Source organism: Lolium rigidum, chromosome 4, assembly GCF_022539505.1.
Source record: "Lolium rigidum isolate FL_2022 chromosome 4, APGP_CSIRO_Lrig_0.1, whole genome shotgun sequence".
NCBI lineage: Eukaryota > Viridiplantae > Streptophyta > Magnoliopsida > Poales > Poaceae > Lolium > Lolium rigidum.
In genome coordinates, this window is record NC_061511.1 from 231,030,595 (window position 1) to 231,044,532 (window position 13,938).

Sequence of the window (13,938 nt, forward strand, 5' to 3'; positions counted from 1 at the left end):
GAACGGTTTCGGAGGCTCAATTTAGAGACAGTTGTGCCTTTTGAGATGGATTGGCAGGCTTTCTTTGTGTCTCGTTTGGAGGGGCCAAGGGCGGAAGTGAGAGAGAACCCATGAGACTTCCTGAATTCTTCGGTGTTTATTTTGAACTTGTCAATCCTGACTTAGTAATTCTCAATAACAAGCGATAAAACCAGACAAGAGGTATAGGAATTTTGAGTTATTGACTATGAACAAGAAGCTCAAGGAACTACAAGTTTGCAGTACAGTATATGCTTCCTTTTGCATGATTTTTATTGACATCCATTTGATCGGCTTACTTTCTGTTCTTTTTTTTTTCCTTCTTTATATATATGACAAATATGATAAACTGTTGCGACGAATATATTCAGGAGACAGATAATATCTACTAGTTTGCTCTATCTGGTCTGGTTTACAAAGTTGAAATAAAATACAAAGGGCAGACCTGTTGTTTGGTGGAAGCAATGCTACGCTGATTGTTGTGTTGGGTGTCATATACAATACCACATGATGAAATGTTAACCAAAATGTAAATATAATCGGATCAAACTGACATGACATGGGAGCAAAACCTTTTATTGAGGGTAAAAGCAAAACCTTTTATTGATTGCATACAAGATTGGATAGGGAAAAATTATTGTCGATATAAAGGAAACGTTATTCCGCAAAAAATAATGAAGGAAACGTTGCCAGATGTCTAGATGGTCTCGTGTATAGTATGCTACTCAACCTTGTTTGTAGGCTACGACAGACACGTGAGAGCAACAAAAATCTTCTTACCAATGGACGATGATCAGCTAATGACAATAGCTAACGTTAAGATTTTGGAAACATACTTGAGGTATCTTCCTTACGGTGCAAGTCATGAATTGGACCAACTGTTGAATCATCCTGACAAAATATTCTTATTATCTCGTGGTTTCCTCACATTAAAAACGATGAAGAAAATACAAGGGTAGAAGTGGCGTGTTTCCTGGAAGAAAAGAAACACTGATTCTCCATATGGCTTCATCACTATGTCATGTGCGATAGTCACATGCAAAATCAAAACAAAATCGATTGACTTAAGAACAAAACTAGTTGCTCATGTATAACATGGAACAGAACAATCACACAACAGCTTTACGTGGATATGCCATGACAGAAGTTGTCCCAATATTCTTCGGTTTTGTTGTTCTTAATGCAGCCGATCGATAAGCTTTTGGGCTGGAGCAGGGCAAGCATGTCCTCCTCAAGGAGCTACTTGCTTTCTATGTTGATGAACTTGCTATGAAGAATACTATCAGCTAGGTGATTGGCGCCATAAGAATGGTGTCAGGAAAACAAGCCCTGGTTTCACCTTTTCAAGAAGGAATGCCTCCTCCTTGCTTATACAATGAACCCTCATAGAGCTGACTTATTCCCGTTCAGGTCAAGTCCCTTCTATAGCTTGTCTTAGACCTGTATAGCTTTATCTCCTCCACGCATCCGCTTGTATATTTCCCTCTCTTTTTTCCCTAGTACATATTTCCTCTTTCACAATACAAAGTTACTTTTGGGGCCTGCCTACAGTTTTCCAGTAGAACATGTCAGGAAAACAAGCACTGCAGAACAAATCACAAGATGTTAACTAAGTTCCACTGAACCAGAAGGCTCACCTCACATTATTCCTCAAAATCAATTACTGAAGCATTTCTTGTTGCTGAACAGGAAAATTGAATCCAGTATGATAAGGTAAAACATACCGGTCTCACTGTATCAGCAGCTCATGAGCTCATGCTCTACACAAATGGCACATGCAGTTACTAATGGCCTTAGTATGTATATTCCATTATAGCACCAACCAAAAACTAATGGCCTCAAGTCAGTACTAGTATATTCATTATAGCACCAACCAAAAACTGAGGTGTGTGACGGTTAGATGATATAAGGGGCAAAAACTTTAATAGTGATTGCTTCAGACAGAGAGAACAAAGTAAGAGTGATGTTACACCAGACGGCACTGCTTGCCTGTGGTTATCTTCTTGCAGGCCTGATGAATAAGCAAAAAGTATCAGCACAAATGCAAGCATCTGTTTGAGAAATCAATCTATGAAATAAGACTGAAGTTGGACGAGGAATTCAATTGCACACAGCCATATAAGCCTAATGAATGTCATTTTATCCCAGGATCGCCCAATCAAGCATGCATACCAGAATACATGTACCAGTTACATAAAATGCCTAAGGCTTCAAAAAAAAATGCCTAAGGCCACTACGCAACATAATACGATAAACCTGCTATAGCAATGTGGGTACAACATCAAGAAAAAAAATGAACAATGGAGAATTCAGCAAAGAAATAGCACTGTAGGAATGTGGAAAAGGCGGAAACAAAAATCTGCATAGCATATGGAACTTACAATCTCACTGATGTTGCTGAGTTTGCAGATGATGGCTAGGAGTAAGCATAACAAAAAGGCAAAACATTAGAGGATTTTGTTACGTCTGCTGTAACAATCTTCTCATGCAAGTCTGGTGCTGCTATCTGTCAAAATGAAACAAAAATGAGCTAAACTGGTGCCAGGTTGGACTGCAAGTAACTTGATAACCTTAGAAGGCAAGGCATAGCCAGATGATCATTTTTAATGGAATGAACAGAGGAATTCACAACAGAGAACATATTTTGCTATATTAGTCCATAATTACTATGTGCATGGAATTGAACAATTGTCAACCAGAGATAGCAAAATCGAGGATGCATGTTCCCATTTCATAGAAAAGAAAACACATCAAGCCTAGACAGGTCGTAAGAATGAACCACGGACAAAGATTTCTCATGTTCAACGAGAAACTTTTACCTAAGGTACATTCTTCCAGACAACTCTAATTACAGTCATACCGATGAAGTTGAATGAATCATAGGAGATTAGGAGACACTGTAGAATAGCTGGTTGGGCGACTGCAATTCATTTTTCTAATTTGCACTCCTCAAACATACTAGTATTGTTGTTGGCATCAACTAAAAGTGTTTTCTTTAATCATACAGTACAAGAGGAACTAGCAGCAAGGAGGTACTAGTGAAAGTGCTTGCCTAACTCATAGCAACAAAACTTAAGCAAGTGGAGAGGTATTAGTAAAAGTGTATGCCTAAGCACCACAAAGTTGGTTACTTCATAGCAACGATCAATGGTCAAGCCAACAAAGGGGTAGGCACAATAAAAGTTTGTTACCTCACAGTAATGATAAAAAGCTCAAGCTGATTTTCCCAAGCCTACTCTCTCAGCAGTGCTAGGGAGGGGTGTTGTGCTTTGCATGAACAAAAATGCCTGAAAATTACATGATCAAAAATGCCTGAAATTATGAGTTCACCATAAATGCATGGTAGGACCAAGTACCAGCGTACAATATATAATACTATCTATTTATTTTGTGCTAACCTGTTCGACGTGCTTGATCTTCAACTGTTGGAGAACTTCAAAGCAGCATTTGGTTTGCCTAAACTTGGTGCACATCTTCCATGGAAATGCAAAGGGGTTGCCACTGCCATGGTACTAGGGTGCATCATGAGAAGTAAATAGGCATGATGTGGATCTGAGTCAATGATGCATGAACTTCGAACCCAATTCAGATTTTGTTTTCCTTGCAAGCCTTTCTGATATGCCAACATGATGATTCATCTTTGCTGCATGAGAAATGACAGGCCCAGTATAGAGTTTTTGTAGTGCACAATAATTTGTCAAGGAGGAAAGCCAAGTGCAGGTGCCACACCAGATCTTCTCATAAGTTCCAGATTAACAAATCTTGTATCCTTTATCTTTAGAAGGCTATTATCAATGAAGACAACTAGGACGAATTGGTCAGGTCCAGTGCTGTCCGCCTGTAACAAGTTAAACAGCTTAAGGGACCCTCCTCTGTTTCCCTGATATCCTGTACCGAGGAAAACCTTGCTTTTACTGCACTTATCATTCCTCCCATTCCCTGATATAGTGTTGATCCTAAGTTCATGTCCAAGCATCTGGATGGGAACTGGGGTTTCATAGAATTGAGAAGCAGCACCAATGGAAATCTTCCGCGCATGAGCAGAAGTTTCATGATCTTTCTCTTCTTCCAATGTAAACAGTCCAATTTCTTCAAGATTGCGATTTCCATCCCTCTGTTCGGAATAGCAGTTATCTGTAATATTCAGCTCCAAACCATTTCCAGCCGAAATTTCAGGAGAGTCTCTTATTGGTTCCATCAAACTGTCAGATCTTTTGTACATTCCCACAAGTGCATTTGCAACGTATACATCAGAAATCAAACCCATTTTTATAATGGAAGCATGCAGTTGTCTTCCCAAATTAATGGCACATAGGTCAGCACATCCCCGTAAAATTCTTGCAAAGGTAACACGATTTGCGCGCAAGCCACTGTGCTGCATTTTGGAGAAAAGTTGAAGAGCTTCATCACTGCATCTGTTCTGAAGATAACCCAACATTAACATTGCATATGAATTAATGCTCCAACTTCGCATGCTATGGAAAAATCTGCAAGCACTGGCAATGTGTCCACACTTCACATAAAGGTCTATGATCGCATTTCCAACAACCACATCCATGTATTCAGAACCAGACTTGATAAGATAGCCATGAATCTGTTCACCAGCCTCCTTTGCACCAATATCGGAACATGCACGTAGAACAGTTGAGCAAGTGAAATGATCAGGACGCAGACCAGAATGATATTCGCTGCAAAAGAGCAGAAGAGCTTTCTCTGGCAGGAAATTCCAGCAATACCCGGTCAGCATCGCATTAGTTACAACAAGATTTCTCGGAAACAATGTGCGGGAGAATAACTCAGCAGCACAGTCCATGTGATAGCATTTTGCATACATGTTTACTAGGGATGCGCTAATGAAGTCAACAGCCAATATGCCAACTTTAAGGGCTAGAGTGTGAATCTGCTGTCCCTTATCAATGTCTTGAAGTCCGGTGCATATATTTGTGATAGTAGCAATACAGTGCTGATCTAATGGTGCTCCAGAGTTTCTTAACCCTCCGAAATAACCAAATGCCTTTTCAAATTGGAGGTTCTTGGCACAGCCTGCCATGATTGCAGCCCACGATACAACATCTCGCGAGTGTGCGGTTCTGAATATTGCTTCAGCGTGCACCAGCGATCCAAGTTCAGAGTACACCGATATAAGAGCATTACTTACATTTATGTACGAGAAGCTTCCAGATTTCAGTGCATAAGCATGTACCTGTTGAACTTCCTCCTCGACATGACAAACATCTAACACAGTGACCACATCTCCTTCCCTTAAACTGAGACCTGAAGAAAGAAGATGTTCTGCAAGTTTCACTGCTTCCTCCTGACAACCGTTTGAGTGATAGCCTGCTACAGCCAAAGCATACAAAGACGCCTCACGCCTTCTAACTGCAGCAACAAGCCCTCCAATGTACTGAGTATCACCTACCCTCCCGGCTGACTTGACCAGCTCAGACACAACAAAACAATCTCTTCCCAGCCCCACTTTAAGTGCATAAACATGAATGCTCCTACATAGCTCAAACATTTCCAGAGTAGCAGCGACCGATGCAGCTAACCTCAGCGACACCACGTCCATTGCAATCCCAACTCTATGCATATCCCTGTAGAGCTCCGCAGCCTCCACAACACATCCATTCTGAACAAAACCTGAAATCATTGCATTCCAAGCAACCGAGCTCTTCACCGGGATTTCACTGAAGAACCTAAGAGAACAGCCCACATTGCCACATTTGGCGTACATATCGACGAACCCAACCTCCACGAACCTATCAACACCTAGACCTGACTTGATCACCAGCCCATGCACCACGAGCCCCAGCTCCAGGACACCGGACCTGGCGCATGCGTTGAGCACGGACGATATGACGAACCGGTTTGGCTTCACCTCGGAGGACAAGAGCCCCTTGAACATCGCGATGGCCTCGACCCAGAGGCCCCTGCTGGCGTGCGCGGAGATGGCGGTGCACCAGGACGCGACGTCCCTGTGCGGCATTTCGTCGAACAGCCGGCGGCAGGCCGCCAGGGAGCCGCCCTTGGCGTAGGTGTCGATGAGGACGTTGGCGACGAGCGTGTCGGGGGCGAAGCCGCGCTTGAGGACGTGCCCGTGGACGGCGCCGGCAGCGCCGGCGGCGAGCGCGTCGAGCGCGCAGCGGCGCAGCAGGCGCACGTAGAGGCGCGCCTCGGAGGACGGGAAGAGGAGCTCGATGGGTCCCACGATCTCCAGCACGGCTGAGACGGTCCCATAGGTGCCGCCGCTTCGTGCAACGGTGCGCCCGGTGGTGGTGGCGGCGGCGGCGGAAGAGAGCAGCCTAGATGGGGTCGGCTTGGAGGAGAGCGCGGAGTGGAGGAGTAGCAGAGGGAGAGACCGTAACATAAGAGAGGCGGCGGGTGGGTCGCCGTGGATGGGCGGCGGCGGCGGAGAAAGACGGGATCTCTACGGGCATAGTCGCCGGCGGCGGCGGAAATGGGCTTGGAGGTGAGGGCCCGCCTTGGTCAGAGAGTCATGGCCAGATTTGTTGTTGCGGCGCCGCGGCCGTATCTTCTGCCCACACTAGCTGTAAGAAGAACTGTTCGAGCTTCTCCCGACCGTCTGATCATGGGTTGGAGGGTCTGGATTCACACGGCTGATTAAACCAGCGCAGTGCTAAGATGATAGGTGAGTTTTTTTTTTTTTTTGAGAGAGAAAGATGACAGGTGAGTTTTGAGAACCACGGTATATGGATTTTTTTCCCTCAAAATAAAGAAAGTTCCCTGGAATTCTTTAAGAAACACAATAAAAACACACACGCTCACATACACCACCCTACCTCTATGAGCACCTCTAAAAACTAAGCCGACAAGTGAAATCCACATCACTGACACCACGATTTCAGAGATGAATGATTTTTCTTCGAAGTGAAATCCACAATGTTGACACGACAATTTCAAAGTTAAAATTTCAAAGTTAAAGTCTCACGGCATGCAAATCCATGATAAATTGAGCATGTTCTTAGGCTGGTGCCAATGCGGGCTGGAGCGCGGGCGCTATCGCCCGCTGCCGGGCGAGAGGCGGGCTGGAGCGAGGCGAGACGAGAGGGCTGGGCGCTGCGGCTGGCGCCGGGCACTACCGCCCGCTGCCGCCCGGCTACCGCCCGCGTTGGCGGCGAGAGCGAGGCGTTAGCGGGGCGAGAGGCGGGGCGGCGCGTTTTGTCGGGGCTGGGCGAGAGAGGGGCGGGCGAGAGGGCGGGCGAGAGCGGGCGGTAGGCGGGCGGGAGTGGGGCGAGAGGCGGGCGTTAGCGGGCGAGAGATGGGCTGGAGTGGGTCGGTAGTGTGTAACGGCTAGCTGACGTGGCGCGACCTGATTTGTCCACGTCAGCTAGCCGTTGCTCGGTTCAAAAAACCCTATAAATACCCCCCATATGTTTCACTCACTCCACACCCATTTCATCTCCATTCATCACCTTCCCTCTCTCAAATCTTCTCCACCATGTCCGGTTGGACTCCACCAGATTTCACCACGTTCACGGATCTGATTCACGACGGGTCACCAATAGACCTAGATGGTCTCTCTCCGACACATCGTCGCACCAATGTCGGTTCTTCGCCGCTTCCCCGAGTTTTATACCCCTCCGGCACACCTCCACCTCCGGGGCCATATGGGCCATACGCTCCACCTCCGGGGCCATATGGTTCATACCCTCCGCCTCCGTATCCATACCCCCAACCACCTCCAAATGCTCCACCTACAGGTAGCGGTAGTGGAACTGTACCTCCTTACCCACCACCTTCGTACGGTTCATACCCTCCACCTCCGTATCCATATGCGCCATAAGGTCCGTACCCCCCACCACCTTCTGAAGCTCCCGCTCCAAGCTCCGAGTCCAATGCCGCGGAAACAATCGTACCACCGCGTGCAAAGAGGCTTGACTGGACTGTTCAGGAAGAGGAAAAACTGGTACTTTACTAACCCATCACATATTTATTTCGGGGTTGGTTCTTGCTTGGATTTTTCACTAACAATATCTATTTCGGGGTAGGTTAATGTTTGGCTTCTTAACTCCAAGGACTCTGTTGCCGGTAATTGCAAGACCGGCACTAGTTTTTGGGGTCAGATAGCTGAAACCTTCAACTCTACCTCGGATCCTGCCCGTCGTCGGACCTCGAAGCAGCTGAAGGATCATTGGAACGCCTACAACAAGGAGGTGTCCCTGTTCAATGCATACTACATCCAAGAAACAAATATGCGTCAGAGTGGAGCAGACGATGCTATGGTCATGAAGGCGGCAATGGAGAGGTACGCGAATGACAACAGAGTGACTCAGCCGTTCAGAAAGCACCACTGGTGGGATGCTGTAAAAAATGAAGCGAAGTGGAAAGGACAACATGGTCCTGGTAGTGGAACCGACTCCACTTCCAAGAGAAGCCGTCTAGGACTTTCTGGTGAGTACAGCTCTAGCGACGCGACAGGCGACACGGAGGAAGAGCGTCCAACGGGCCGCGATAGGGCCAAGGCCGCGGCACGGAAGGGCAGGAGGAAGGGGAAGGAAACCTCATCAAGCAGTGAGGTAGGAAGTAAATCCTTCGCGATGAGTAACATGATGAAGGGTTTAGTGAAGGCTAAGCTATTCAAGCAATGGAACAAAATGAAAGACCGATCAACCGCCGACATGAACGAAAGTGAAAAGCACAAACATGCGAAGGCCATGAAGATGGTGGAAAAAGAGCTTGGTCTGGACGATGATGACGACGAGGAGGAGGAGCAGGAAGAAGAGGAAGACGAGTAGAATTTTTATTTATTATGTAATTTTCAATATTTTATTATGCAATATTTTATTAATTATTATGTAATCGGTAACATTTTAAGTTGAATAAAATAATTTCCTTCCATTATTTTGAATGTCTAAAATAAATCGAGTGAAATAACTTAATGTGGAAAAGAAATGGTGATGTGGAGGAGAGAGAAGTGAGAGTGGGGACTATAGCCCGTGCATTGGCACCGTGGGGTGAGAGTGGGGTGAGAGTGAGGGAAAAAGCTGACGTGGCGGGTGAGAGTGGGGTGGTGCATTGGCACCAGCCTTATGTTTTAAAGGTTCACTTGCCACCTTTTTCTCTCATCTTCCCTTGTGGTTTTTTTAGCCGTTTTAAAGGTTCACTTGCCACCTTTTTCTCTCATCTTCCCTTGTGGTTTTTTTTAGAACTTCGGAAGGGGCTTCCCCCTACCTTAAAACTTTATTTAAGGGAGCTAAGGCAGCTCAACGATTTTACATGCAAGATGTTACAGGGAGGCAAAACAACAAGAGAAAAAAAAAGCAAAAAAACACAAGGGTGGGGATTTTTATACAGGCCAATCTGCAAGCCAATGCAGGATAGAAGCTTTTCTTTAATCTTTCCTTGTGTTGATTACCTAATTCGAGTTCAGCCAACAGATCAGTAACCTTCCAAGTTAAAAAAAGAAAACAGACCAGTAACCTTCTAGCACGTTACACCTAATAGATCAGTGACCTTAAGCTTTCCTCATGTGCACCAACCTTATTTTCTTGTGCACCAACTACAAGTGAAAAAACAGAATGAATCACACAGCACAAAGATGGTGCTCTCCACTCACTCCATCCCCATTGGTGCTCCGTGTCAGGAGACCTGGAACATTCTTCCTCACTAACGCAGTTGTTACCACCAGATCACTACAACTCATGCACTCATATTTGAGTGCCCAATACAGCGACAAGAGTACAGCAATTTACAAAAACGAAATTGTATTGTTTCTCTATTTCCAGACAATGAACATGCTATAGATGACAGATCATGGACATCTCAGTTCCATCCATGTGGCGCCATACAATCTAGACAGACAGATAATCTGTTTCTTGTCCATGTAATCAGAAGACGATCAACAAATATACTAGAGGAGAAGAGAAGAATGGTGAAACTGAAGAAAAAAAAACTGTATGGAGAATCATCTAATACAATGCCCAACGACGAACCAGTAGTTTCTATTGGTTTAGTTGGTCAAGTGTCTCCAGAAGCACAGGCCTGAACCGGTTGCAGTCGAGCCTGACGTTCTGCTTATCCATGAAGGTCTGCCTGATGAACTCGAATCCCTTGTGGAAAGCAAGCGGGTTCTTGAAGATCTCATGATCCAGTGGGTATTGATCAGTGAGACTGCTCTCGTGCACGGCGATGCTGTACTGCTTGTACCGCAGGCCCATTTGCTCCGATGGGTTGCCGAAATCAATCCGGCACACACCTTCTATGCCACCCCATGGCACAATCTGAATTAACGTGGCCTTGTCTGGTAAGAACACACAGTTTGTGAGCCCAGCACCATGGACACCCATCATCACGTCGACGGAGTTGACTACCTTGGAGAAATGGGAGAGGTCAGAGCTCACATTGGCTTCTTCAACCACAACCTCAAAGCCCAATTCCTCAGCCATTTTGATGATCTCAGGGAGATTGAGGAACATTCTTGTTCTCATCCTTGAGATGATAAGCAATCTCGGTTTGGACTTGGGGATCTCACCAAGTGCAGACACGGTATCCCTAGGCAATAAATACGTCCTGCGCATGAATCTGTTAAAATCCACCATGGAGTAATTGTGAGGAGCCTTTGTGGGGTCGATCGTGAACTCCATGTAAGCATGAAGACCAACAATGGCATGCTTGAAGCAATGCACATCGCCATCTTTGTTGAAATCAATCAGAGGGTACTTGGATAGCTTCTCAAACACCACATGGTACTTGTTTGTCCACCAAACAGCCATATCTGTGATTAGGAACTGAACCTCACCATTGAACTCGCTTGCTGTTGTGAAGAGGGGGACAAGCACGTCGGTGAAGTCGTGGAACAGATTTCCGGTGTATCCAGTCAGAGCAAATACCACAGCAGGCACATTGTGGTACTTGGTGCACTCAGGTGCCACTTTGCTTGATTTCACTGTCAGCTCTCTAAGCTTGCCGAGGCAGAGTTCGTCACCTTTACGAGGGTAGGGCTTAATTTTCCATTGCTCATTTCTCTTTGAGCTGGCAGGTTCCATGTACATCACCGAGCTTGCGTTCGGGTGGATCTTAATATTGCCCCGCATCTCGCAGACATTAGCCCTGAAGTTTGAGAAATCACAAAGTGGTTTCCTCTCCCACCCCGCATTATTCAAAGCTGCAAGATGTTGGAGTACATAATTAAATCAGAAGAAATGGAAAGTGTTGGATATAGCACATATGTCAATATCTAATTGCTAATGTGCAAAATGTGTCTATCAATGTAGGATGAAATAATAGACATTGTCTCAAATTGTTATACTAGAATGATTCTCTGAATTGGGATGAGCATAACCACAAGATTCAGATGATGAGATGATGAATTGATCTCATGGTATATGATTCTACTGTACCATACTAACCTTGTTGCCGAGATCTACCGCTGGCATCACTTTTGTCGGCAACCGCTCCAAGCTCAGTTTCCGCATCTGATTTGCTATCTGCAGACACAAGAGCAGAGCCACCAAGAGCGAGTAAGTACCACCAGAATTAATAGATAATAAAAGAGGTAAATACCAAATTAGCAGTAGCTAGAGCAAGAAACATGAGAAATAACAGCTTCAGCTACCTTCTTGTTTGGCATTGTCACTATCCTCAGTATCACGGATGGTGTAGTTAGAAACGGTTGGCAGGGTCATCTTGTGATGCCCATGCTGGTGCCCCTCATCCGTGCCTTTCTTCTCCCCTTTAGCTCCACTACCTACAAGATGTGGTGGTACAGATTCAGACAGAAAGCCAAGTCCGCATCAATTTCCAAGAGGCCAATTCTGTTGCGATCTCCATCTCGGACCGTGGCCAGAATCCGAGTCCTGGACAAAGCTCGGTGGGCACCGGAAGACGGTGCTGGAGCTGGACAAAGAAATTATTGAGGCGATGGCTCACCTAACAGCCGAGATGCGGTGGTTTCTTCCTCGGTTTTGGCCTGTTCGGGCTCGCTGGTGAGCACCCGCTTCTCGTCATCTTCTTCACCCGTCCCTGTCGCCAAGAGAAGGGTCAGTTCGATATGACATCTCAATAAGTAGAAAAATTTCCAAGATAAACACATCAGGAGGTTACTAGGCCTCGGGATTTGACCTTGGTCGTCGTCGTCCACCACCTTGGGGTCCTGGGCCGCGGATCCCTGGCCCCGGGCGTCGTCGTCGACGGTCTGGCGGATCAGGAGCGAGCGCGGCGCCTGGTCCACCGACAGCCGCCCGTTCACTGCGCGCAAGGCAAGAATCGAGCTTGCTTGGTTACCGACAAAGATTATTCCTTTCCCGAGAGAGAGAGAGAGAGAGAGAGAGAGGGGGGGGGAATGAGGTGAGCGGCGTACGGTTGAAGAGGAGGGCGTCGGGCTTGGAGACGACGACGAAGGTGAGGGTGACGAGGAAGAAGCCGATGACGAGGACGAGCAGGCGCAGGCGGCGCGACTCCTGCCGCAGGCTCCGCACCAGCTTCGCGCGCTCCACGGCCTTCATCGATCCCCGCCCGCCTCCTCCTCCTGGACCGCGCAAGAAAGCAAGAAAGCAAGCTCGCTCACTGTCGGCTAGCTAGCTGGCTACGGATCAGAGCCGATGCGGAGCAGGGGAAGCTCTGGATCGGAGCCCAGATCCGAGGAGCAGCGGCACGAGCAGGGATGAGGAGGAGGCAGGCTACTGGCTACTGCTCCATGTGCAGTTCGGGAAGGGAATAAGAGGGAGGAATGGAGATTTGAGGGAGTGTGCGAGCAAGCAAGCGGCGGTGGGGAAGCGAAGAGAGTTAGGGCATGAGCAATGGAGGCAGCTGTCCAACTAGGCTTGGATAAAACTTTTGACATATGCATACCATGTTATGGTCCCATTAATATGTCTTTCTCTCAAAAGCTGATTTGGTTTTTCTCTTTCTCTCTCACATTTTCTACTTTATGGCTGAAGAGGTTGTCTCCTGATGAAGAGGCTGCCTCCTCATCCGAACCTACTTTGGACCACCCGAACCTAGTTAAAGGTGTGAGGCAACACCCCTAAGGCTATGCATTGGGCATGCCCTTAGGCTGGCTGGCTGGGGTGTGGACGGATGCCTGCCTCTTTTCGTCAGCTTTCTTTCCTGTTCCGTCTCCTGCGGTGCTTGTCCTCTGCTTCAGTTCGGCCCGGTGCCGGTGGTCTTTTCTTTCCTTTTTTTTCCTTTTTTTTCGAGGAAGAAAGTGCATGTGTTGCATCATCATTTGGTCTGAAATGGAATACAGAGCACAACCACGCGGCTACACACCGTCGGCACTCGGCACAGCTGTACCGCGGAGTTCACGCATACGACCTACCAAATAATCAAATTGCAAAAGAGTCCCTGGAAGTTGGGTGAAAAACACTGACACATTTGCTCCACTGTCCTCTGTCTCCAGAGCAAGTTGCAGCTCGAGAAACTATCACGTCGTATGAGTCGCAATCAGCAGTGTTGTTGACGTTGGAGGTCGTGATCCCACGTCTCCGTCCCCAGTTCCATCTCCTAGACGAGGACTTGATGTCGGCTTAGAATCACAAAAGAAATCTAATGAATGGTCTAGATTGTTTCGTTAGGAGGATTCAATTTTGCTATATCTTATTGTTGTGTGTGTTTAGGAAAGCTCTACTCAGCCTAAACTCCACTTCATATCTTTACTCTATTATTATAACTCTCATAATCTTTTTTTTATGACATGCAACACATATATTCCATTAAAATCGTATCAGCAAATGGGTGGTCGCAAGACAGTTACAGAGTTCATGTAAGACTCGGGCTAGAGTAGCCAATAGTCGGGTAGGCCCCAATATTACCATGGTATGTGCTAGATTATTATACATTCTAGGAGAAAGAGAGATATTAAAAATTAAATCTCGGAAAGGATCTTATATCCATGTCGGCAACGTGTAAGGGCATTTAGCTCTTAATGCTATAAGATGACACTAAATTGACTAGTATTAC

General features: G+C 46.4%; 2 protein-coding genes across 2 annotated transcripts; both read right to left on the reverse strand.

Moving 5' to 3' along the window:
* Window positions 1-966: 966 nt before the first annotated feature.
* On the reverse strand, window positions 967-6,385 carry LOC124648390 (putative pentatricopeptide repeat-containing protein At3g25970). Its single transcript, XM_047188169.1, has 5 exons — window positions 3,417-6,385; window positions 3,210-3,305; window positions 2,400-2,524; window positions 1,656-2,029; window positions 967-1,563 (listed from the first exon to the last, which is right to left on the reverse strand). Exon 1 carries the CDS (start codon window positions 6,383-6,385, stop codon window positions 3,716-3,718), a length of 2,670 nt encoding a protein of 889 aa, XP_047044125.1. The 3' UTR covers window positions 967-1,563; window positions 1,656-2,029; window positions 2,400-2,524; window positions 3,210-3,305; window positions 3,417-3,715.
* Window positions 6,386-9,726: 3,341 nt separating this feature from the next.
* Window positions 9,727-12,491, reverse strand: LOC124707240 (alpha-1,3-arabinosyltransferase XAT2-like). The gene is made up of 6 exons (XM_047238907.1): window positions 12,338-12,491; window positions 12,100-12,225; window positions 11,908-12,000; window positions 11,594-11,725; window positions 11,388-11,465; window positions 9,727-11,143 (listed from the first exon to the last, which is right to left on the reverse strand). The coding sequence occupies exons 1-6, from the start codon at window positions 12,480-12,482 to the stop codon at window positions 9,981-9,983; spliced, it is 1,737 nt and encodes a 578-aa protein (XP_047094863.1). The 5' UTR covers window positions 12,483-12,491; the 3' UTR covers window positions 9,727-9,980.
* Between the last annotated feature and the right edge of the window lie 1,447 nt (window positions 12,492-13,938).